General features: G+C 40.4%; 1 protein-coding gene across 1 annotated transcript in view; it reads left to right on the top strand.

The window, feature by feature from the left end:
- The window catches only part of inf2 (inverted formin 2), a 77,377-nt gene that overhangs the window by 18,022 nt on the left and 35,445 nt on the right, over positions 1-23,910 (top strand). Inside the window, exons 5-8 of the mRNA XM_060828471.1 lie at positions 130-163; positions 5,139-5,271; positions 9,044-9,185; positions 9,481-9,801. Coding sequence (XP_060684454.1) covers positions 130-163; positions 5,139-5,271; positions 9,044-9,185; positions 9,481-9,801 — 630 coding nt within the window. The remainder of the gene's footprint in view (positions 1-129; positions 164-5,138; positions 5,272-9,043; positions 9,186-9,480; positions 9,802-23,910) is intronic.

Here is a 23,910-nt window from a genome sequence, read left to right as displayed (position 1 = left end):
AAAAGAGCATGTCAGTGATTCAAAAACGTTACTTGGTCAAATGAATTGGTTCTTACATACAAAGAAGGTAAATGAATGATATTACTGTGCTTTGAACCATTTGACAAGAATTCTCTCTTTCTGTTGTAGGTCTTCATTTGCTGGAAGCACTGCCAAATCTGAGGTAAGGACTATTTCTACAATAATAAAAGCTACTGCTTGGAAAATGCAGTATTTTAAGATATATACATTTACTGGAAGCATCTACTTAGAAATAAAGACTTTGACTTGTGTATAAATTGTAACTTGAGATTCACACAGGAAAACATCGATAATTGAATTCTAATTAACGGTAGTTCTTTTTCAGTGAAGATAAAGATGTAATTTCATCTTTTTAGAAATGAGATGTCACTTCACCATCAAAATGATCAAATCATAGAATCATACAGCACAGAAGAGGCCTTTGGTACATTGAACCAGCATTGACAAAACTATTCTAAATCTGCATTAGTCCCACTTTCCTGCTCTTGGCCCATTGCCTAACATTTCAAGTGCTCATCCAAGTTCTTATTAAAGTTTGTGAGATTTCGTGTCTTAAATGCCTTCCCAGGCCATGTATTCCAGATTACCAATACTCTGTGATAAAACAATTTCCTCAAAACCTCTAAACCTCCTGCCATTAACTTTAAATTATGCCTGCTTGTAATTGACCTTTCAAATAAGGGAAATAGCTGCTTTCTATCCATCTGTCCATGTCCCTCATAATCTTATGCACCTCACTCAGGTCCCCACTAAGCTGCTCTACAAAGCCTCTCTTCATTATTATACTGCTCCATTAAAGGAAACTTCCTGGTGAACCTTCTTTGCACCCCTTCCAATCAATTACACCCTTTCTACAGTGTGGTGATCAGAATACACTTAATACTCCAGCTATGGCCTAACCAAAGTCCTGTACAACTCCAACATAACCTCCCTGCTCTTGTTATCCAAGACATAATTCATAAAGACAAGTGTCCCAAATGCCTTCTTAACTACCTTACTAACCTGACTGCCATCTTTAGAAATCTGTGGAGAAGTACCCCAAGAACCCCCTTTTCCTCTGAACTTCCTAGTGTCCTGCAATTCATTGAGTACTTCCTTGTGTTGTTATGTCTTCCAAAGTGCATCACCTCTCATTTATCAGGGTAAATTCCATCTACCACTATCTGCCCATCTGACCAATCAGGATATATCCTCCAGTGATCTGACAGTTTCCTCCTCACTGTCAACATCCCGCCAATCTTTGTGTCAGCCACAAACTTATTTATCATCCCTCCGCATTTTCTTGTATATCACTTATATATACATCATCAACAATAAGGGACCCAGCACTGATCCTTGTGGTACACCACTGACACCAGTCTCCATTCACATGAACAGCTTTCTACCACCACCCTCTGTCTACTGTCACTTAGCCAGTTTTGAATCCAAACTGCCAAATTATCCAGAACCTTATGTGCTTTTATCTTCTTTATTAGCCTTGTCAAATGCTTTGCTGAAATCCACATAAAATGCATCATAAATCGAAGATTCTTTTAGTTACTACATTCAAACAACTGTTTTCTAAAGTTGCTGACATTTCAAATTCTACTTTATAGCAAAACATCACAAGGGAGTAATAGAAAACCATTCTTGCAGATTCCATAAGAAATAAAACATATGGGTATTTCCAAACATTAAGTGGTCTTCCAGCACTCGGGTTTGATAAATATGAAATTAAGTCCAAAGCATACCTCGTAGCAAAGAGTGAACACGAGAATCAGATTTCCACAGATAGGCCAACTGCAGAGACCTTTAGAAATGACATGGGTGATCTTAGATGTGGAATTCCAAACCCTATTTCTGATAGATCCCATTTTTTTGTAAGTAGGAGAAAGTCTGAGGCATAAATCACACAAGTGGGAAAGTTAAATTTACCGGGCCATTGAAATCAGTCCTGAGTTCAAATAGACTCTGTTTTTGCTGCTCCAAGAGTCTTAATTTTCATTGTGGGAGTCACTAATTTATAGTGGAATCATGCATGTTCTTTGGGAGCAGATCATGATCTGAAGTTATTGTCATCATCAGCTTTTTAACAATTGAAAAGAGCTAGAGTCAAAATATATTGCTATCGTACATTAATTGACGGTCTATCAGTTGCAGTCTAGAAAACAAATTGCATCTGTTCCTGCAGTTTCAATTGACTTCAGTATAACATTTGTGTCGAAATTGTGGCACTGGATAAACACAGTGGGTCATGCAACATCTGAGGAGCAGGAGAGTTGACATTTTGGGCATAAGCTCTTCATAAGGAATGTGGGGGTGGTTGGGGGAGAGGGGGGCTGAGAGATAAATAAGAGGGTGGGGGTTGGTGGAAGGTAGCTGGGATAGAGAGATGCAGGTTGGGGGTGATGGTGTTAGGTTGGAGGGGACGGTGGAGTGATAGGTGGGAAGGAAGATGAACAGGTAGGACAGGTCAAAAGGGCGGTGCCAAGTTGGACGGTTAGATCTGGGATGAGGTGAGCTGAGGGGAGATTAGGAAACTAGTGAAGTCGATGTTGATATTGTGAGGTGAAAGGGCCTCAAAGCGGAAGATGAGGCATTCTTCTTCCAGTTGTCAGGTGGCTTGGATTTGGCGGTAGAAGAGGCCCAGGACTTGCATGTTCTTGGCTGAGTGGGGTGGGGGGGAAATTGAAGTGGTAGTCCACAGAACGGTGTGGTTGTTTGGTGCGTGTGTCCCAGAGATGTTCCCTGAAACATTCAGCATGTTGGCGTCCTGTCTCCCCGATGTCGAGGAGACTGCATCAAAAGCAACAGACACAGTAGATGAGGTGTTTGGATGTGCAGACTAATCTCTTTGGATGTGAAAAGATCCACTGGGGCCTTGGACAGAGGTGAGTGGGGAGGTGTGGTGCAGGTTTTACACTGCTTGTGGCAGCAAGGGAAGGTGGCGGGTGTGGAGGGGATTGGTAGGGGAGGAGGAGGCATGGATCTTACGAGGGAGTGTCAGAGGGAAAAGTCTCTGCAAAATGCAGATACGGATGGGAAGGGAAATATACGTTTAGTGATGGGGTCTGATTGTAGGTGCAGAAATAGTGGAGGTTAAAGCACTGTATCCAGAGATTAGTATGGTGGAAGGTAAGGACCAGGGGGTTGTTGCTGTTGGAGAGGTGGGATTCAAGGGTGGAGGTACAGGAAGTGGAGGAGATGTGCTGGAGGGCATTGTTGATCACATGGGAGGGGAAATTGTGGTCCTTGAAGTAGGAGGCCAGCTTGGATGTCCTGGAGTGGAATTGTTCCTCCCGGGAGCAAATGCGGTGGAGGAATTAGGAGTAAGGGATCACATCTTTACTGGGGGGTGGGGGGGAGCAGTGGAAGGAGGTGTAAACCAGGTAGATGTGGGAATCCGTGGTTTTGAAATATAAGTCTGTGTTGAGTCGGTCACCAGAGATGGAGATGCAGAGGTCCAGGAAAGGGAGGGAGGTGTCTGAGATGGTCCAGGTGAATTTAAGGTCAGGGTGGAAGGTGTTAGTGAAGTTGATGAACTGTTCAACCTCCTCATGGGAGCACGAGGCGGCATCAATACAGTCATCAATGTAGCGGAGGAAAAGGTGGGAAATGGTACCAATGTAACTGCGGAAGATGGACTGTTCCATGTATCCGACAAAGAGGCAGGTATAGCTGGGGCCCATGGAGGTACCCATGGCTATCCGTTTTATCAGTATAACATCCCCCAAAGGCTGTTTCTAAAGATAAACCTATTATAGATTCTTGGTTGAGTTTGCAAAGCTTGAAAAACCCCCTCCCGGTGGAGTGTGAGTACAATTTGATTGACAATTTTAAGAGGGTATTAAAGAATTGGCTTCTTTGAGGTGATTACTGAATAGATGTTTGCTTTATAACAGATTGACCATTTTAAGGAATATGAAATCTTTGATTGGATTTATGAATAAAAGGGATTTTTCCGTCAGTAACATAAATGAATGAAGTCTCTATTGGTCCGCGAGATGTTTATTGTTCTTTTCATCCCAACATGGTGACTGATATCGACCCATAGTGATCACTGATTGAGGAGCTACAGAGGTAGTCTAGGAGTTTGAAGTGGCATAGGTGGTATAAGGGGTGAACAAGGATCAGAGGGCCAAGCAACATTTTATAAAATTAGGCCAACGTGTAGAAGAACTAAGGTTTGCCTTCAAAACAGCCACCTCAGCATTCACCTGCTCCTGTGGCCGCCTCCACTTGACTCCAGATGGGCAGATGTCTCCTTTTAATCCTTGAAGCTTAAATTCAGTCTAACAGTAACAAAGTCCCAGCATTGATGAGCACTTCCACCTCTCTTGCCACATGATTCCAGGAGATGAGTACCAAAGAGGACGGTTGTATAACAAATGGGATGAAACACAGAAGGTGGTGTACAATGGGCCATGATGGACCAGGGGTCAGTTGAGAAAAATATGCTGCCAGAAATGAGAAAATTCAGTCCTATATTTTAAACAGAGAATGGTCAGCCATAGCTCATGTCCGTTGAAGATAGCCATGTTAGATGTTAGATCAAGTATCGCTGTGGTATTCATAGAGTCAAGTAGCCTGAGATTGTAGGAGGCATAATGCAAAAAGGATGGAAGATTTTAATCTCCATAAATATTGGACAAATTAAATTGGGCAAGGTTGCTTGAAGGATGAGTTTTATAGTTGGGACAATTCCTTACAACAGTATGTTCTGGAACCATTTTATTCTTGCTAATGTGTAACGAGACAGGGTAAATAAAGACATCATAGTCAAGAATTCTCAAGTTAAATGTGATCATAAAATGATAGAATTTCTATTTATGGTTGAGACATTTGCATCTGAAAATAATAGACTGAATTCTATTGCTCTGAACTTGAGTCTACATCTTCATGAGAAAAGGAAAAGGAAAAATTATAATTCAGTTTTAAAATCTAGACATGAAGGGTGAGAGCCGTTCCCATGAGAGTGTCAAGATTTGGGCATTTTGCCTCAGAGGTCTCACTGAAAATTAAATTTTACAGTCAGAAACTTTTCTCCAGCAAATACTCAGTTTCCAGCAGAGAACACTGACACAAATTCACCCACTGCAAGATAAAATGTTCTATATTGTTTGTATTATTGTTTTCAGAAAAATAGATGATGCAGATCTACTAACCCAGTGTTCCAAATTTGAGGAAGCCCGGGCAGAAGATGACGAAAATTTAACAAAGATCCATGATATGAACTGCCATCAAGATGTTTTTGCAGCATTGTTTAGTAAAGTAAGATCATAATCTATTACATTGCCCAGAAACTATATACCACATATAACTGTAAGAATCATCATTTATGCCATATATTATTAATGGATCATTATGTACTAGTTCTTAAATTAATAAATGGAGAAAGGATTCATAAATCTGAAGCACAAAGGGGTTTAGGAGTCGCAGTTCAGGATTCTCTTAAAGTTAACATTTAGGTTCAGTTGATAGTTAGGAAGACAAATGCAATGTTAGCATTTATTTCAAGAGGTGTAAAATACAAGAGGGGAGGTGTATAAGGCTCTGACCACATTTGGAATATTGTAAGCAGTTTTGGGCTCTCTATCTAAGGAAGGATGTGCTGGCATTAGAGGAGATTCACAAGAATGATCCTAGGAATGAAGGGCTTGTCATATGAGGAGTCAGAGAGGCAGGGTCGTTGTCATTGGGGACTTCATCTATCCAAATATTGACTGGGAACACTACAATACGAGTACTATAGATGGGTCAGTTTTTATCCAGTGTGTGCAGGAGGGCTTCTTGACACAGTATGTAGACAGGTCTACAAGGGGCGAAGCCACTTTAGATATAAGACTGGGTAACGAGCCTGGTCAGGTGTTAGATTTGGAAGTAGGTGAGCACTTTGGAGACAGCGATCACAATTTCGTCAGATTTACTTTAGTGATGAAAAGGGATAGGTGTACTCCACCGAGCAAGAGTTACAGCTGGGGGAAGGGAAATTACGATGCAATTAGGACAGATTTAGGAAGCGTAGAATGGGGAAGGAAACTGCAGGGGATGAGCACATTAAAATGTGGAGCTTATTCAAGGAAAAGCTCCTGTGTGTCCAAGATAAGTATGTACCTGTCAGGCAGGGAGGAAGATATAGAACGCGTGAGTCATGGTTTACTAAGGAAGTGGAATCCCTGGTCAAGAAGAAGAAGAAGGCTTATGTTAGGACAAAATATGAAAACTCAGGGTACTTGAGGGTTACAAGGAAGTCAGGAAAGACCTAAAAGAGAGCTCAGAAGAGCCAGGAGGAGACATGAGAAGTTGTTGGCGGAAACCCTAAAGCTTTCCATAGGTATGCCAGGAATAAAAAAAAATGATGAGAGTTAAATTAGGGCCAATCAAGGATAATAGTGGGAAGTTGTGTGTGGAGTCAGAGGCGATAGGGGAAGCACTAAATAAATATTTTTCGACAGTGTTCACTATAGAAAATGAAAATGTTGGCGAGGAAGATACAGAGATACTTGCATCTAGACTTGAAGAGATTAAGATTCACAAGGAAGAGGTATTAGAAATAGTGCAGAGTGTGAAGATAGACAGGTCCCCTGGGCCAGATGGGATCTATCCTAGGATCCTCTGGGAAGCAAGGGAAGAGATTGCTGAGCCTTTGGCATTGATCTTCAAATCATCATTGTCTACAGGGATAGTGCCTGAGGACTGGAGGATAGCAAATGTGGTTCCCTTTTTCAAAAATGGTAGTAGAGACAACCCTGGTAATTACAGACCAGTGAGTCTCACTTCAGTTATTGGTAAAGTGTTGGAAAAGGTTATAAGAGATAGGATTTATAACCATCGAGAAAATAATCTGATCAGGGACAGTCAGCATGGCTTTGTGAAGGGTGGGTCATGCCTAACGAATCTTATTGAGTTTTTTGACAAAGTGACCAAACAGGTAGATGAGAGTAAACCAGTTGATGTGGTGTATACGGATTTCAGCAAGGCATTCGATAAGGTTCCCCACAGTAGACTATTATACAAAATGCAGAGCAATGGGATTGTGGGAGACATAGCAGTTTGGATCAGTAATTGGCTTGCTGAAAGAAAACAGAAGGTTGTAGTTGATGGAACATGTTCATCTTGGTGTCCAGTTAATAGCGGCATACCGCAAGAGTCGGTGTTGGGTCCACTGCTGTTTGTCATTTTTATAAATGATCTGGATGAGGGCTTAGAAGGGTGGGTTAGTAAATTTGTGGACGACACTAAAGTCGGTGGAGTTGTGGATAGTGGCGAAGGATGTAGTAGGTTGCAGAGAGACAAAGATAGGATGCAGAGCTGGGCTGAGAGGTGGCAAATAGAGTTTAATGTGGACAAGTGTGAGGTGATACACTTTGGATGGAGTAATTGGAATGCAAAGTACTGGGCTAATGGTAAGGTTCTTGAGAGTGCAGAAGAGCAGAGAGATCTTGGTGTCCATGTACACAGATCCCTGAAAGTTGCCACCTAGATTGACAGGGTTGTTAAGAAGGCATACAGTATCTTGGCCTTTATAAAATGGAGGGATTGAGTTCTGGAACCAGGAGGTTATGCTGCAGCTGTACAAAGCTCTGATACGGCCACACTTGGAGTATTGTTTACAGTTCTGGTCACCGCATTATAAGAAGGATGTGGAAGCTTTGGAAAAGGTGCAGAGGAGATTTACTAGGATGTTGCCTGGTATGGAAGGAATGTCTTACGAGGAAAGGCTGAGGACCTTGAGGCTGTTCTCGTTAGAGAGAAGAAGATTGAGGGGTGACTTAATAGAGATGTAAAGATAATCAGAGGGTTAGATAGGGTGGATAGGAAGAGCCTTTTTTTCAAGTATGGGAACGGCAAACATGAGGGGACACAACTTTAAAGTGAGGGGAAATAGGTATAAGACAGATGTCAGAGGTAGTTTCTTTACTCAGAGAGTAGTAAGGATATGGAATGCTTTGCCTGCAATGGTAGTAGATTTGCCAAGTTTAAGTGCATTTAAGTCATCATTGGACAGACATGTGGACGTACATGGAATAGTGTAGGTGGGATGGGCTTCAGATTAGTATGACATCAAGGGTCAAAGGGCCTGTACTGCGTTGTAATGTTCTATGTTCTATGGTTAAGGACTTTCAGTCTGTACTCAACTGAGTTTAGAAGGATAAAGGAGGAATCATATTGAAACTAACAAAATACTGAGAGGCCTGAATAGAGTGGACATGGAGAAGATGTTTCCCCAAGTAGGAGAGACTAGGACTCAATAGCACAGTCTCAGAGCAAAAGGCTGACACGTTCAAACTGAAATGAGGAGGAATTTCTTCAGCCAGAATATAGGGAATCTGGGGAATTCATTGCTTCAAAAGGCTGTGGAGGCCAAGTCATTGAGGGCATTTAAGACAGTTATAGACAGGCTTTTGATTAGTAAGGGGATTAAGCGGATCAAGGGTTGATGGGAGAAATCAGGAGAATGGGGTTGAGAAATATACCAGCCATGACTGAAAGACAGAACAGACCTGATCAGCTGAAAGATTTAATTCTGTTGCAGTAGCTTATGGTCTTATGCACAGGAACTCTTAATAACAGTCTTTTCAGATTATCCCTTTTTTGACTTCGAGAATTCTGATGTTTTTAATTATTGACATTAACTTCAATTCACCTTTTTGATTGTGACAATAACTTATGACAGATTTTAGCAAATCTAACTTTATTGTAATTGGATGCACGGGCATAATCAATTAATCCCAATTTCTTTCTTTAACTTAATTTGTATTTGCACAATAAACTAATATAATTTATCTTTGCAGTAGCTCCAAATCAGCTTTTAGTAAAGCCCGAGTAACCTCTTTGTCGAACAGCTTTCCTTTCTCAAATAGTTTGCTGCTTTGTGGATGAGTAAATTGCATCATGGGTAAAAAGGTAAAACAACTAAAGAGAGAGAAAAATAATTTGAACTGAAAAGGAAAATGAATCTTTTACAATTTCCATATTTCCTCAATGTTTTATGTACATTTACATCCAGTAGATTCATTTTCACCTTTGCTTTCAATTCTAGGTGCACGCCTCACCAGCTTCTATTCAGCTTCTGTCAATTCTCCAGGGTCTCCTGCAGCTGGAACCATCTGACAGTAGTGGTGCCCTGCTCTGGGAAGTCCTAGAAATCCTGGTGAATAGAGCCATCCTAATTGCTCATGACAGTAAGGAAATATTGTCTGATAAAATGCCTACATTATAAAGGTAGTTGAAATTGTGATTAATGCAAATAATTGCTTCTGGTCTTCTGATGAAAAAAAAGTCACTCCTTGTTCATCATTCAATTTTACTAGTTCACAGCTTACATTTTGAGATTCGTTGTAAATGTGATACCTTCAAGTTGAATCTATGAAATTGAGGTTGAAAATTTATTTCTTCTTCCGTTTATAATTCCGAGTAGCTTTACAATTTAAAAAAGATGTTGAAGCATTAATACGTCAAATGTTTTACTATGCACAGGTCCAGAAACTGATGTCAATGCATTCATGAAAAGACTCGTGTCAGTTAAACTGGAGAGAAGCAATCAGACAATGAAAGGAGAGTTGATTGTTAGTAAACCTGAAAATCATGATTGGCCTGAACCTGAAGTTTCAACAGAAGAAAGTCTAAAGTTTACTTGTTCTACCACTGCCCCCGCACCAACTCTTGCCCCTCCACCTCCTCCTCCTCCCCCAGCACCACCTGGATCTTTTCCTACCTGTTCAGATAAGACAGATATTCCAAGACCATCCTTGCGGATGAAAAAGCTGAGTTGGCAAAAACTCTCAAAAGCAGCTTCAGGTAGGTTTGTGATATGTACCTTTACAATGAGAGAGTGCCTATTACAATCCAATTAGGGACAGCTAACATTTAAATAAGAAATTCAAACAGCTAGCAAAAAAACTGACAGAAGATTTCACTTTTTTAAAAAACAAATCAAAAAGAATTGCACAATACAAGCACTGTTTAACTTAGCTCTATAGCTGTTTGTTTAATTATTTTGAACCACCTGGGCATCATTGGTTAGACTGGTATTTATTACTCATCCCTAATTGCCCTTGAGAAGTTTCTGGTGAATTAACATCCTGAACTGCTGCTATCTATCTAATGTAGGCACACCCATAGGTCTGTCAGAAGGGGAGTTTGAGGATTTTGATTCAGCAACAGTGATGTAGGTTCAAGTCAGGATGGGTGGTGACTTGGTGGGGAACATGTAGATGGTGGGATTCTCTGCATCCACTGTGCTTGTCCTTCAAGGTGGCAATGGCATGGGTTTGAAAAGTGCTGTCAATGAAGCCTTGGTGAGTTACTACAATTTATCTTGTAGATGGTACATACTGCTGCTACTGTGGTGAAGAGAGTGAATGTTGAAGGTGGTGGAGAAGGTGTCAGCCTAAGTCGGCTTTCTTGTGCTGAATGATGTCAAGCATGTTGAGTTTTATTGAAGCTAAATTCATCAATGCAAGTCAAAAGTATTGTAATGTCCTTACCTCGAGCAAAGTTCCCCAATTTGTTACAGTTCCATACTGGATACCAAAAATCCTCAAGCTCTCAGGTGAAGAGGGATGAACTTTTTATCCACCTCTATTGGTTACACAAGGTTAACTTAAAAGTGAATCCTTTCCAACCCAAATAAAAACAAAAGAAGCCAATTTAACCAGGCTTTCTTGACTTAACAAAAGAGTATGTGTATTACTAAACTTGAGAACAATGGTAGCATTGACATCTGTATTTGAACAGAAGCTTTCAAACTTTTTAATTTTGAGGACTGGTCAAAACTCTATTTCTTTCAAAGTCAGAAATCAGACAACACCAGGTAATCATCCAACACCAGGTAATCATCTGTATTTGAAATCACAAGCTTTCAGAGCATAGCCCATTCATCAGGTGAAGTGAGAGGGAAGCACAGTAAACCCTGTGTGTCTTTCAACTGTGATTGAATTCAAACATTCAGGGTGATACAGAGTCCTTTTGTTGTCCTGTTTCCCTTTCATTTGGCTGTCAGTTGATTGAATTCCAACATTCAGTGTCAGGAGAAATCTTTACCTGCAACACAGGACTGACTAGGCATAGTTCTTCAACCGTGACCTTCACAGAATATTTGAACCCAAGTTCATTCCAGGAACCCACTCCAGCACAGTTCCAAGTGGCTTTTTAAGCCATGTCTTTACGTGTTTTTCAAAAGGACAAACACAAAACGGTCCTGCAGTTTGGGACAAGATCTACATGGAATATCTTGGTCTTGAGTGGGGAATCATCAGCCCCTCATATTCTTTTAGCGACAAGAAATCAAAATCCAGTCTGTTTGAAGTTTCTTTGACACTTTTAACAGTTACATCTCGTTCATCCCACACTGAACTTTTGTCAGCCAGTCAATGAATTTACATCAATCCTCTTTTTAAAAACAAGTTTTGAATCAAAGAGCTAAAACAGCATACTATTTCAGGGCTCCAACCCAATATAACAGCATTCCAATATACTGCTGACTTGTACCTTGTAGATGGTGAATAAATCTTGGGGACTGTAAAGTTCTTTCCTGTTCTTGTGCCTACAAAATTTATGAGACTAGTCCAGATCAGTTTCTATTCAATAGTAACCTTTCAGGATGTTGATGCAGTGAAGATAGTGCCCTTGAAACAAACATTGTCTGATACTGTGTGACACTTATTAACCCAAACTTACAAAGATAAATGCTGTAAACACAGTGCTATTCCTTATTTTCTATTTTCTCTCCAAAGAGTTCCTTTATCTAGTTTCATTGGGGAAGTCCTTCCATTAACTTTCAACCAAGCTCCTTAATCTTGATGATAACCCAATGGTGTTGTCGTTCGACTATTATTCCAGAATCAGGTTCAAATCCTGCCATGGTAGATGGTAATGTTTGAATTCATAAAAATCTGAGTCAAATGGTGGTGATAAAACTGTTACTGATAGTTGGGAAATCTCATTTGGTTCACCTAACCCTTTCAGGGAAGGAAACTACCGTCCTTAGCTGATTCCAGACACAACAACAAGTGGTTGACTCGCAACTGCCCTCTGACCAATGAGGGATCTACAATAAATGCTGGCCTGGCCAGCGACACTCACATCCTGTAAATGCATGTTAAAAAAAAAAACAAATTTCTAATTTCTTCACTGATCTCCTGACTCCAGATTCCACAATTCTGGGTCATACCTCCCTACAAACCCTACACCATGATGTAAAGCGTGCTGCTAAGATTTCAAATTGCAACCAAATGATTACTTCTGGACATCAACTGCAGTAAGATTATCTGCCTATTTTTGAAGATTATTACAGCTTTTTATCCCTTTAGCTTCCAGATAATCAAACTTTCCTTTTATTGTTCTCTCCCCCCTACCCAATTTCTAACTTTGTTTTATATTGAATACCAGCTTCCAGTTACAGGCAGCTTAAATGGATCCAGATCTTACTCTGACTTTAACTCTTGATCTCCAAGGAGCTAATGGCTGCAACATAACCCAAAACTGACATCATCTCTTTGTTGGTTCTCTCAACCCATCTTGCTGACTGGCTATGCACTAGTTAATTCACAGAGATAAACTCCAAAACAAAGAATCTCACTAGGTTCCATCCATCTTCACAATAATGTGATACAAATTCCAGTGTTCATGTAGAAATACACATTAGCAAGTATTAATTCCAAAGCTTTCCTTAATTCTAGAAACCCACTTTAATAATTTGTCCTTCATTTGAATAATCACTTTTTAATACTTTTAACAGAGGCAGAGGAGAAGCAAGAGGGCAGATGATGTGGAGATCCAATACAGGGGACAAAGGGGTTGTCATAGTGAAGGAAGGAACATGTAAAAGGGGTGTAATTTAAGGGGTGAAAGTGAGAGAATTGGTCCTCTTTACTCAATGTAAACTATTCACAAATATGGCAGCCAGAGGACAGGGGAGGAGAGAGAATGCCAGTAAAATGAAGAACAGATATAAGTGTGGTCACTTTCTGAAATTATTAAATTCAATGTTAAGACTTTGAAACTATAAGGTGCCTAAGCGGAAAATGGGGTGCTGTTCCTTATTATACATTGTAAATAAATGAGGCCTGGCATTATTTCCTGTGGTAGTCTATTAGTTACAGCTCGCCAACCTAAAAGTTATCCACTTGTCCCTACTTGCTGCTTTCTATTAGCTAACCAATCCTTTATCCATGGTTTGGGTGTAGGTTTGCTCACTGAGCTGCAAGGTTCATTTCCAGACATTTCGTTACCTTACTAGGTAACATCTTCAGTGGGCCTCAGGTGAAGCAATGCTGAAAATTCCTGCTTTCTATTTATATGTTTGGGTTTCTTTGGGTGGTGATGCAATTTCCTATGGTGATGTTATTTCCTGTGGTGAAGTCACTTCCTGTTCCTTTTCTCAGAGGGTGGTAGATGCAGTCTAACTCTAAATGTTTGTTGATAGAGTTCCGGTTAGAATGCCATGCTTCTAGGAATTCTCATGAATGTCTTTGTAGGCTTGTCCTAGGATGGATGTGTTGTCCCAGTCGAAATGGTGTCCTTCCTCATCCATATGTGAGGATACTAGTGACAGAGGGTCATGTCCTTTTGTTGCTAGTTGGCGTTTATGTATCCTGGTGGCTAGTTTTCTGCCTGTTTGTCTAATGTAGTGTTTGTTACAGTCCTTGCATGGTATTTTGTAAATGACATTAGTTTTGCTTGTTATCTGTATAGGGTCTTTCAAGTTCATTTGCTGCTGTTTTTGTGGGCTACTCACAAACCCACCAACACACTAAAACAGCAGCTAATGAACTTGAAACACCCTATACAGATAACAAGCAAAATTAATGTCATTTACAAAATACTGTGCAAGGACTGTAACAAACACTACATTGGACAAACAGGCAGAAAACTAGCCACCAGGATACATGAACACCAACTAGCCACAAAAAGACATGACCCTCTGTCACTAGTATCCTCACATACGGAAGAGGAAGGACACCACTTCAACACCACTTCAACACAACACATACATCCTAGGACAAGCCAAACAAAGACATGCACGAGAATTCCTCGAGGCATGGCATTCTAATTGGAACTCTATCAACAAATATGTTGAATTAGACCGCATCTACCACAGGAAATAACATCACCACAGGAAATGACATCACCAACCCAAAGAAACCCATACATATAAATAGAAAGCAAGAATTTTCAGCATTGCTTCACCTGAGGCCCACTGAAGATGTTACCTAGTAAGTTAACGAAATGTCTGGAAATGAACCTTTCAGCTCAGCAAGCAAACCTACATCTGAAACCTCAACCTGAACTACAAATCTTCTCAAAACTTGCTTTATCCATGTTACTATGATAAGCCCTGCAACATGATATTGTGCAGTAACTTTGATGTGGTATTTTTTCAAATGTCTTTTGAAAATCCAAGCACTACATATCTACAGGATCTCTTTATCAACTGGATGAGTAATCCAGAAACTCAAGTTTATGTTCTGCAGACATATGTTCAATAGCAGATGGTGATATGTGAACTCAGTTAAAATCTGGAGTGAAAAGTTGGACTAATGGTGACCACGTAAAAACTGTCAATTATTGTAAAACCTATCTGATTCATTAATGTCCTTTTGAGAAGTAGATCTGCTTTCCTTACCTTGACTGGCTTATATGTGAATCCAGAGCCACAGAAATTAGTTGATTCTTAACACCTACGCTGTGGTCAATAAGTGCTAGCCCAGACAGTGGTGCCTACATCCAGCAAAAAAATGTCCTTAGTGTTTGCTCAAATAACACTAATAAATTAGTCAAGCCCAATTTCAGCTTCACAAAACCATGTTGACTCTGTTTGAAAATATTATGATTTTTAAAGGTACTGCTATTATCTCCTCGGTAATGGATTTAATATTTTCCTAATGATAGTCAGAATGCTAACTGGCTTGAAGTTTCCTCCTTTCAATCTCCAATTTACTGAATAGAGGTCCTACATTTGAGATTTCAAACTGGCCTGATGTTCACCAGAATCCTGGAAGATCACAATTAAAGTTCCTACACCCTCTACCAGTCTGTTCTTTCAGTAGTCTCAGGTGTATGGCATTGCTTCTAAAGGGTTTGTTTGCCTTTATTTCTATTAGTTTTCCAGAGACCTCTTCCAGAGAACTGAATGCAGTTTTGGTTGCCTTGTTATAATAAAGTTATCGTTAAATTTGAGCGGATTCGGAAAGGATTTACTAGGACATTGCTAAGAATGGAGCGTTTGAGACCTAAAAATAGGCTGGGACTTTTTTTTCACATACTCTATCCAGCCTATTTTTGTCTCTCAAACCCTCCATTCCTGGCATATCCTGGTAAATGTTTTCTGAATGCTCTCCAATTCTTTAATAATAACCTTCCAATAGCAGGGCATCCAGAACTGCATATAGTTCTTCAGAACAGGCCTCTGCTCCATAACACATTGGAAAAACTAACAAAAATAAAGGCAATAGTAGGTTGACGGATAATCTTATGCAGGAATATAAAATCATGAGGGACATTAATAAGGTGAATAACAAGGGTCTTTTTCCTCAGGTGGGGAGTTCAAAACTAGGGTCCATAATTTTAAGGTGAGAGGGAAAGTTTTAAAAAGGATATGGAGCCAACCTTTATGTAGAGAGTGGTCCAAGTGTGGAATAAATTGCCAGAAGAAGTGGTGGATGTAGGTACAGTTACAACATTTAAAAGGCATTTAGAAAAGTATATGAATAGGAAAGGTTAAGAGGGATATGGGCCAAATTCAGGCAAGTGGGGTGGGACTAGTTTAATTTGGGAACATTGTTGGTGTGGACTAATTGGACAGAATGGTCTGTTTTCATGCTTTATGACTCTATGACTCTATATTAAGAAGATAGCCTAGACCCCAACTTTTTTTCTTATTTTTAAAGCCAAGTGTAAGGCATTGTGTTCCAGATGCAATTTGATTTGTCAAACTACTTGACTTTAAACAAAACACACTTTATTCTTACACTATAGTTAAAATGCAGACCAAATAAGATTTTAAAAAATGGTCTTAACTATAACTCTATTGAAATACTTAAGATATGTTAACTACCACTGATTAGCTGTTCCAAGATAGTAATACCCCATAAACACACCCTTAACAGAAGCTAATTCAGTAAAATAGATTGTCTCACATGCAACATTTCTCCGGTCCAGTACGAATGAACATCAAAATTCTGATAGAAAAATCAAACACTTTGATGTGGCAGGGAAAGATGCATAGCAGCTTCCAAACCCCAACAGCTACTGAAAGCTAAACTAAAATCCTGGTTCTGTGGAAGCTTCACCCCAACCTTCATGTTGCTTCTGTTGTTACAACTTTGAAAAAATGCCCCAAGGTCGCACAAGCTCTTTATTTTATTACCTTGAAACAAACTTTGTCTCAATCTCTCTTCAAAAAACAGACAAATTAAAACTCTTAAACCACAGTGTCATCACAAGTACCTTTTCCCTTTTAATTGGGATTGTTTTACATTTATCCCTCTCTTTAGCTTTTTAAGTATTCCTAGGCTGTTATTTATAGAGTCATAGTCATAGAGATGTACAGCATGGAAACAAACCCTTTGGTCCAACCTGTCCATGCCGACCAGATATCCCGACCCAATCTAGTCCCACCTGCCAACACCCGGCCCATATCCCTCCAAACCCTTCCTATTGAAACCCATCCAAATGCCTCTTAAATGTTGCAATTGTACCAGCCCCCACCACTTCCTCTGGTAGCCCATTCCATAGACGTACCACCCTCTGCGTGAAAAAGTTGCCCCTTGGGTCTCTTTTATATCTTTCCCCTCTCACCCTAAACCTATGCCCTCTAGTTCTGGACAACCCAACCCCAGGGAAAAGGCTTTGCCTATTTACCCTATCCGTGCCCCTCAAAATTTTGTAAACCTCTATAAGGTCACCCCTCAATCTCTGACGCTCCAGGGAAAACAGCCCCAGCATGTACAGCCTCTCCCTATAGCTCAAATCCTCCAACCCTGGCAACATCCTTGTAAACCTTTTCTGAACTCTTTCAAGTTTCACAACATCTTTCCGATAGGAAGGATACTGGAATTGCACGCAATATTCCAATAGTGGCCTAACCAATTTCCTGTACAGCCACAACATGACCTCCCAACTCCTGTACTCAATACTCTGACCAATAAAGGAAAACATACCAAATGCCTCCTTCACTATCCTATCTACCTGCAATTCCACTTTCAAGGAGCTATGAACATGCACTCCAAGGTCTCTTTGAAGACTGACACAAAATATCTGTTCAATGTTTCTTCCATTTCATTTTTTCCAATTATTAATTCCCATACATCACCCTCTAAGGGACCAATATTTACATAGATATTCTTTTAGTTTTTACATTGTTGTAGAAACTCTCAACTATGAATCTTCATATTTCTAGTCAGCTTTCTCTCATGTTCTACATCTTTCACTTTTTTAATCATATTTGGTTAGTCTCTAAAATCTATTCAATCATCTAAGCTGCCATTAGTTATCACATCTGAAGATCTGGACCCCCGGTGGGGGGGCGAGTTGGGGGGGGTGGGATTAGTGGAGGGGGTTGTCTCTCTGTTCTGCAATCGGTTAATAAACACTAGCAATTCAGTCTGGCTTCAATCTCGAGCAGGTTGTCCAGTAACATAGAGGTTAATCCCTTCTGTGTTCCTCGGAGAAACTGCGCACATTGCTTAAGACAAAGACATTTTTATACTTTTTTTGAGAGAAGTACAGGGCATCATTACAGAGCACATTCAGACAATTATCAATTAATTTTAATGAAATGACTTTATTGACAGCAATTTAGCCCAATAATATTTCCTAGGAATTAACCTTATTTTCCAACATCCAAATACTCCTATCTCACGAACCTAGTCTCTACACCTGCATGTGCAAGGTCAGTTAGGATGGCTAGTAATGTTTTATCGAGTCGAGTTATTTCTATGCTGTAAAGGAAGCATTGTCTGCTAATGTTTGTTGATACAGACTGTGGTTTGTTCAGCTTTTAGCAGGGTTAAAAGCCATTTTATGCAACATTAAGCAGAATTGTCAATTTGCAGCCCAGAAGCCATTTTGTCATGTTATTTGAATTAAGAAGTCATTTTATTGCTGCCTATTTTAGTAAGAGCATGTATTAGGTGGTTGTTCCTGACTACAACTAGTTACTTCAGTCTGTATTCAGATGATTTTAGATCCTCATCTTCCTGCTTTGATCATTCCATGACCACACCATAGGATGGGAGGACAGAGATTAGATCAGCCCAATTGAATGGATACTAGAGACTGCCATACTTCCCTCTCCTCTGGGGAGGAAGTAGGGTTAGGCATTGCACCTCCTCATCTTCATTTGGATGGAGAAGAAGTATTTTCTGGGGGGATCCAATGCTGTTAAAGAAGTTATTAGCTTAGCAATAATACATTTAACAATAGCAATATCAGAAAAGAGACAAACTAAAACAATACCAATAAACATGGCCAGATTTATCAACCAGTTGTACCTTGAGGTAAATTGCCAATCTCCCCATCCCACACCTTCCAACCTTGACTGACAAAGGTGCAGATGTTATCTACATGCCTGATAATATTCCCAATGAGGTCAATAACCCCCATCATACATTTGACCTTGACTATGACGCAAACCCCACCCTCTTTTGCGAGTCGATAATTGTGCATATGCTGGTTTGTTGGGAAAATATGAGTAATTCTGAGAGCATGTCCTTAACTCCTGCCAAAGCCGCGTCATCTTGTTGCCCAAGAGGGTGAGGCTGCAAATGAGATAATTTCGGTTTTGATGGCTAATAATTCCTCAGACCCTCCTAAGGAAAACATTTTAAGAAATGCTTACCCCACAGACTGAACCTTAGTGGTGCCCAAATCCTTAGCATCCCTCCATTGTGCACAGAATTCAGGTGAGACTGAACGTTTGACAGGGAAACCCCAATCCCATTCCCAGATAATTGGACAGGGAACAGTAGGGAAACGTGTCCCTACAGCTACAGCATGGGGAGTACATATTTTATTAAGAACAGGGAAGTTGGTTGCTTTACCTTGGCTGAGAAAATAGTAACCAAGTTTTGTGTAGATAATGGAGGGAGCTTCCCAATAAGAAACAGGCCTATCTTTGTGACTTCCCCGAACATATGGGTAGTCCATGGCTACAAAGTATGGTCGTCCTAAGCGTTTATGGTGAAAGCTACTCAATAAAAAGATGTGGGTCTTTCAGTAAGTGATACGGTTATTATCCCAGAATGGTTTCTTCCATCCCACAATTGAGAAGATGGAGGCGCCAATAGGGGTCTCACAGTGAAGGGGGGTGGTGCTGTTACCCATACCACAAAGAGCCTGAATACCAGCAACAACAGAAACACACTCCTCCAAGATGCATTTGCATGAGATGCGAGGCCTCACAGGGGAGCAGTAGCGGTTGCGACATTTGATCATAGCACATGGAATAGTCTTGGTCACATTCACATAAGTGCACCCCCATCCCTTACCACTGTAACAATTTGGATAGGCTACCCCGGATCTGTTGGAGGGAGTCCACAAGCAACTAGCAAGTGGGGATAAGTAATAGTCAAAAGAAATATTATGTCCAGTAAACGCCTTAGAAGCATTCCATACTCCTTCGTTAGGATTCGGGAGGGAGAAAGGGGTCAAAGAGTCTTTTGCTGATGTAAAGGCGTAACAGACCACTTCATCCCAGCTGAATATTTTATTATAACTCTGAAGAAACAGATTGTTAGTGAAACTTCTGGTCCCATTGGGCCCCCAGCAAAACCCGGATATATGGGGATAGGTATGCCAGACCTGGGTAAGGTACAGAAATCACAGGTGTGATTTCTCTTTCGCAGTGTGCAGATTTAGCCCTACTTGAATTGGGGCAAGGCTTACCAGGGCCGCCCATAGCACAACTGAAATGAAACTGGCACACAACACCTTGACAGGGTAAAGACCATTGAGACTTGTCCTGTAAATGAATTGTCTGATCTTCTTGATGCAGTTGACCATTGTGACAGTCATTCTCGGTAATGTTCCATGCATCGAAGCAATCAGTCTCTTGGCACATAAGGACATCTTTTCTGCATAAATGGCACACAATCTCTGATTGTTCAGGTTCACACGGGTAAACAGTCCCTTCTTGAGCACCATAGAGTCATAGAGATGTACAGCATGGAAAAGGACCCTTTGGTCCAACCCGACCATGCGACCAGATGTCCCAACCCAATCTAGTCCCAATGCAGTCAATGACGAGTCTATATAGCAGGGTCAGTTTGATCTTCATCATCTCCCCCTTTGCAAGGGACTCGTCCGATGACTTTGCAATGATGGAGGTGCCTGGCAATCTTATCAGCTGTAGGAGTGGTGAGGAGAACCTGGAAGGGCCCCTCCCATCGAGGTTGGAGGCTGTGGCGTGTCTATTGTAACTGAGTATAAACTATTCCCTCCTTGCCCAAGTGTGTACAAAATGCACATTATCAACTAAAATAGGCAGCAGCAAAGAAGGAACACAAATTTGTCTAGCAGGGGTTACCCACATTTTGGTTTGAATATCGAGGGAATACCCTATTTGAGACCACAGTTTGAGCTCTTCAGCAGGGGCCTTCCCCTGTGATTTCTGTACCTTACCCAGGTCTGGTGTACCTATCCCTATATTGTCTCTATCCGGGTTTTGCTGGGGGCTCAATGGAACCAGACGTTTGCGGTGTAAGGCTGCCTGCTTGGCAACTGCATCCACCTGCCATTACTTTGGAAACTGCATCAGTTGCCTCAGCATGAGCCAAACATCCTCATAACTGCCAGATTGATTGGACAAAACAGCATTACTATAATGCCGCCCCATGGGGGTTAAAAATCCTCTATGTTCCCTCAAGGCTCCAAAATCATGGGTCACACCAAGAGCACAACGGAAGAGTCAGTGTATATTCAAGCATGTTGATTCCCCACGTTAGCTCAAAGGTAACATTAAAGACACATCACTCCCCAGTGGCCACATTTCCACAGTTAAAGCAAAGGCCAGCCATTTATCCCTGGGGGATTTTGCTTTCTTGATCTCAGTCTCAAAGGTGTAATACTGGGTCCTGCCTGTCCCCATTTCCAGGGTCCCCTCAGGAAAAGGTTGCTCAGCAGTTGTTGTTGGGTTGGCATCTGAGGTAGGTGAGGTATCCTGGTCCCGATTAACCTGTCAGGGCTGGCACATGGCATTGGCGATCGCGAGTGTGCTGGATATAATCGGTTTGAACTGTAACTTGCATCGTGGTTCAGTCTGGTTCTGGCCATCCCCAGAGAAAACCATCACTCACTTAATTTGCGACTGGAAATTCCTGGACTAGTTAACACTGTTTGTCTGGATCATGTCAGTGACACCAGGTGGAAAACATTGCAAAAGCATAGGGTTAAGCAAAGGTAATTGAGCTTCTTGATTATTTTTCAACTGTATCCCACTTCCATCAGACAGATAGCCACATATTTCAGTCTTGTAACACAAGCCATTTATATTCAGTGTACTCCCAGGATTTTGCAGCATTTACATTCCTTGAGCAAATTGGGCCGGTTTGTTCTTGTGGTCAGGGGCATGTTTCATTAACATTACTCTAATTCCTGGGATGGGCCCTGGTTTAGGATGGTGCAGGCAACTCATCCCTGTGATATTGGCTATGAAGACTGAATGCTTCATTTTCAAAAGAAGGAAAGGTTTGTAATAAGGAGGGAGGGTGGTCTGTGCTGGGGACAATCAGGAGATGTTAGAGGCTCAGAGGGTATCCAGGAACATAATCCCCATCCTCATCCCTATCAGTGTCATCCCTATCCTCAAATAGGGTCAGTATGCCAGACATAGATTCTACCTGTAATCCTGAGCCTAAGTTCTTTAGTTTACAGCATTGTTGCTTTAACCCTGTTTGTATATTTCTCAGTCTTAGTGGCCTTACACTGTTCTCATGTTCCTTTGATATATTCATCTACCCATTCACAATACCTCCCATCTTTTGGGAGTTCCATCTGCTATACATACCTCTATCCCCCAATCACATGCAGATTTCCTTCAACTGGCCAGAAAGGTATCTTTCCATTCTTTAGTTGACAATGAATTAATGCAGCCATGCTTCAAATTAACCATGAGGCAATGAGACAGGTCACTGACAATGTGTAAAGGAAGAAAACCAAGCGATCCTGCCAATTAATTCTGATTTTGTGATTTAGAGCTAATACAATTAATTATATATAAAAAATAAAAAATCATTATCTGTAATTCAGAGGTGGAAGCTGAACAAGTGACTAAGACATTTCAAAAGTCATCAATATAAACTGGAAATTCATTTATTCAGTATCAATATTTAAAATGTAAAATATACACAGTTTCCAATTCTGAAATCCACTATAATTACCTGGTTCTGGTCTTTAATTTAAATACCAGATTAGGTTCCTTAAATGGTCCTGACCAGTCATTGCTCATTTACAATGCTATAGGCCGTGAAATGACTGCAGCTGCCTTAAAGGTTCTCATCTACTCACATGGTAACAAAAACTTCTAATGAGCGAATAATGGCTGAATCCAAAGACACAGATATTAACCATAGGTTGTTAATTTTGTTACATGATTTATCACAACCTAATGTTGAACTGAAACTTCAATTGTTATTGAGGGAGGGGACTTAATATAAAATAAAGCTGCGACTGGCACATCATTGTCACCAATGAAACACAGCAATCTTAAAACTAAGTGGAAACAAACGAGTTTAAAAAAAATTAAATCTGCTAGTATCATTTTCTGAAAACAACACTGTTGGTTTGGGATATTTATATTTCCAGCTTTACAAAATTTAACTAAATTAAATAAGGTTCATGCAATTCCTCTACTCAATAAGCAAATGTTAAAGTCAGAAGTATTTTCCTCAATGTTAGGTTTAGATTAGGTTTAAACCTGCTCTCATTCTGGAACAGAATGATTCTGCCACTTAAGTCCAGGTTTAGTGCTACTGCTTTACTCCCTTTAGTCAATTCTTTCATTTGTACAACATGTAGGGGTGGGAAGAGTGAAAATGATCTTTGTCAATAACATGAAATTATGGGGAATTTGAGAGCAAGTTTATACTGATGTCAAATGGTGCAGGATTGAAGGAAAAGGCCATTTTTTAAAAAAAAAATAATGTCGCCTTCCTCTGTATTAAACTAATTTGAAATTAAATAAGATTGGCTTTCAAGCATAACAGTGATTAGTTAGAAATTGACAGTAGGGCAATCATGGCCTGTAAGAAGGACAGGGTTCATATTTCGTTTCATAATCACTGATGGATCCTTAACCTTAAAAGAAATCATGTTAAATTCCCAAAATGCAAATCAAATTCAAAATAGTCCTGGATCTTGAGCTCCAGCGATTAAAACACAAACATTCAATCACCAACAAGCAAATGTGCATCCAAACTGAATCTGAAAGGGTTAAACTTTCTGCAAGCTGCAGGGAATTAGCACTGATTCTCTCTGTCTCTGTCTCTATCTCTGTGTGTGTGTCTCTCTCTCTGTCTCTGTCTCTGTCTCTCTCTCTCTCTTTCTTGCAGACACACATTCCAAAAGTCAAAGTTAGGGAGTTTTACCCTCTTAAATCTTGGCTGTGGCACATAGCTGCTTAACCCAGTGTGCGAGAATTGTATCACTGACCAGCTTTCTTTTCTTTTAACATGACAAAAGCAGCAACCACCCTCTACATTTCATAAACAAAGAACAAACACCAAAACAAACAGAACAAAAGACAAAGCAGCAAAGCAAGATAAGCCAAGCCAAACAGATACAACAGAGAAGATAATCTCGACCTAAAACATTCACTAATCAATAATCCGTTAATGAGAAACAAGACTAATAATTTCTACAAAACATTCTTGACATTCTAAAACCCTGACAGTTTTGTCATAATATATT

The sequence above is a fragment of the Hemiscyllium ocellatum genome, chromosome 8 (assembly GCF_020745735.1).
Source record: "Hemiscyllium ocellatum isolate sHemOce1 chromosome 8, sHemOce1.pat.X.cur, whole genome shotgun sequence".
In the NCBI taxonomy this organism is placed as follows: domain Eukaryota; kingdom Metazoa; phylum Chordata; class Chondrichthyes; order Orectolobiformes; family Hemiscylliidae; genus Hemiscyllium; species Hemiscyllium ocellatum.
This window is presented reverse-complemented; position numbering and strand designations above follow the sequence as displayed.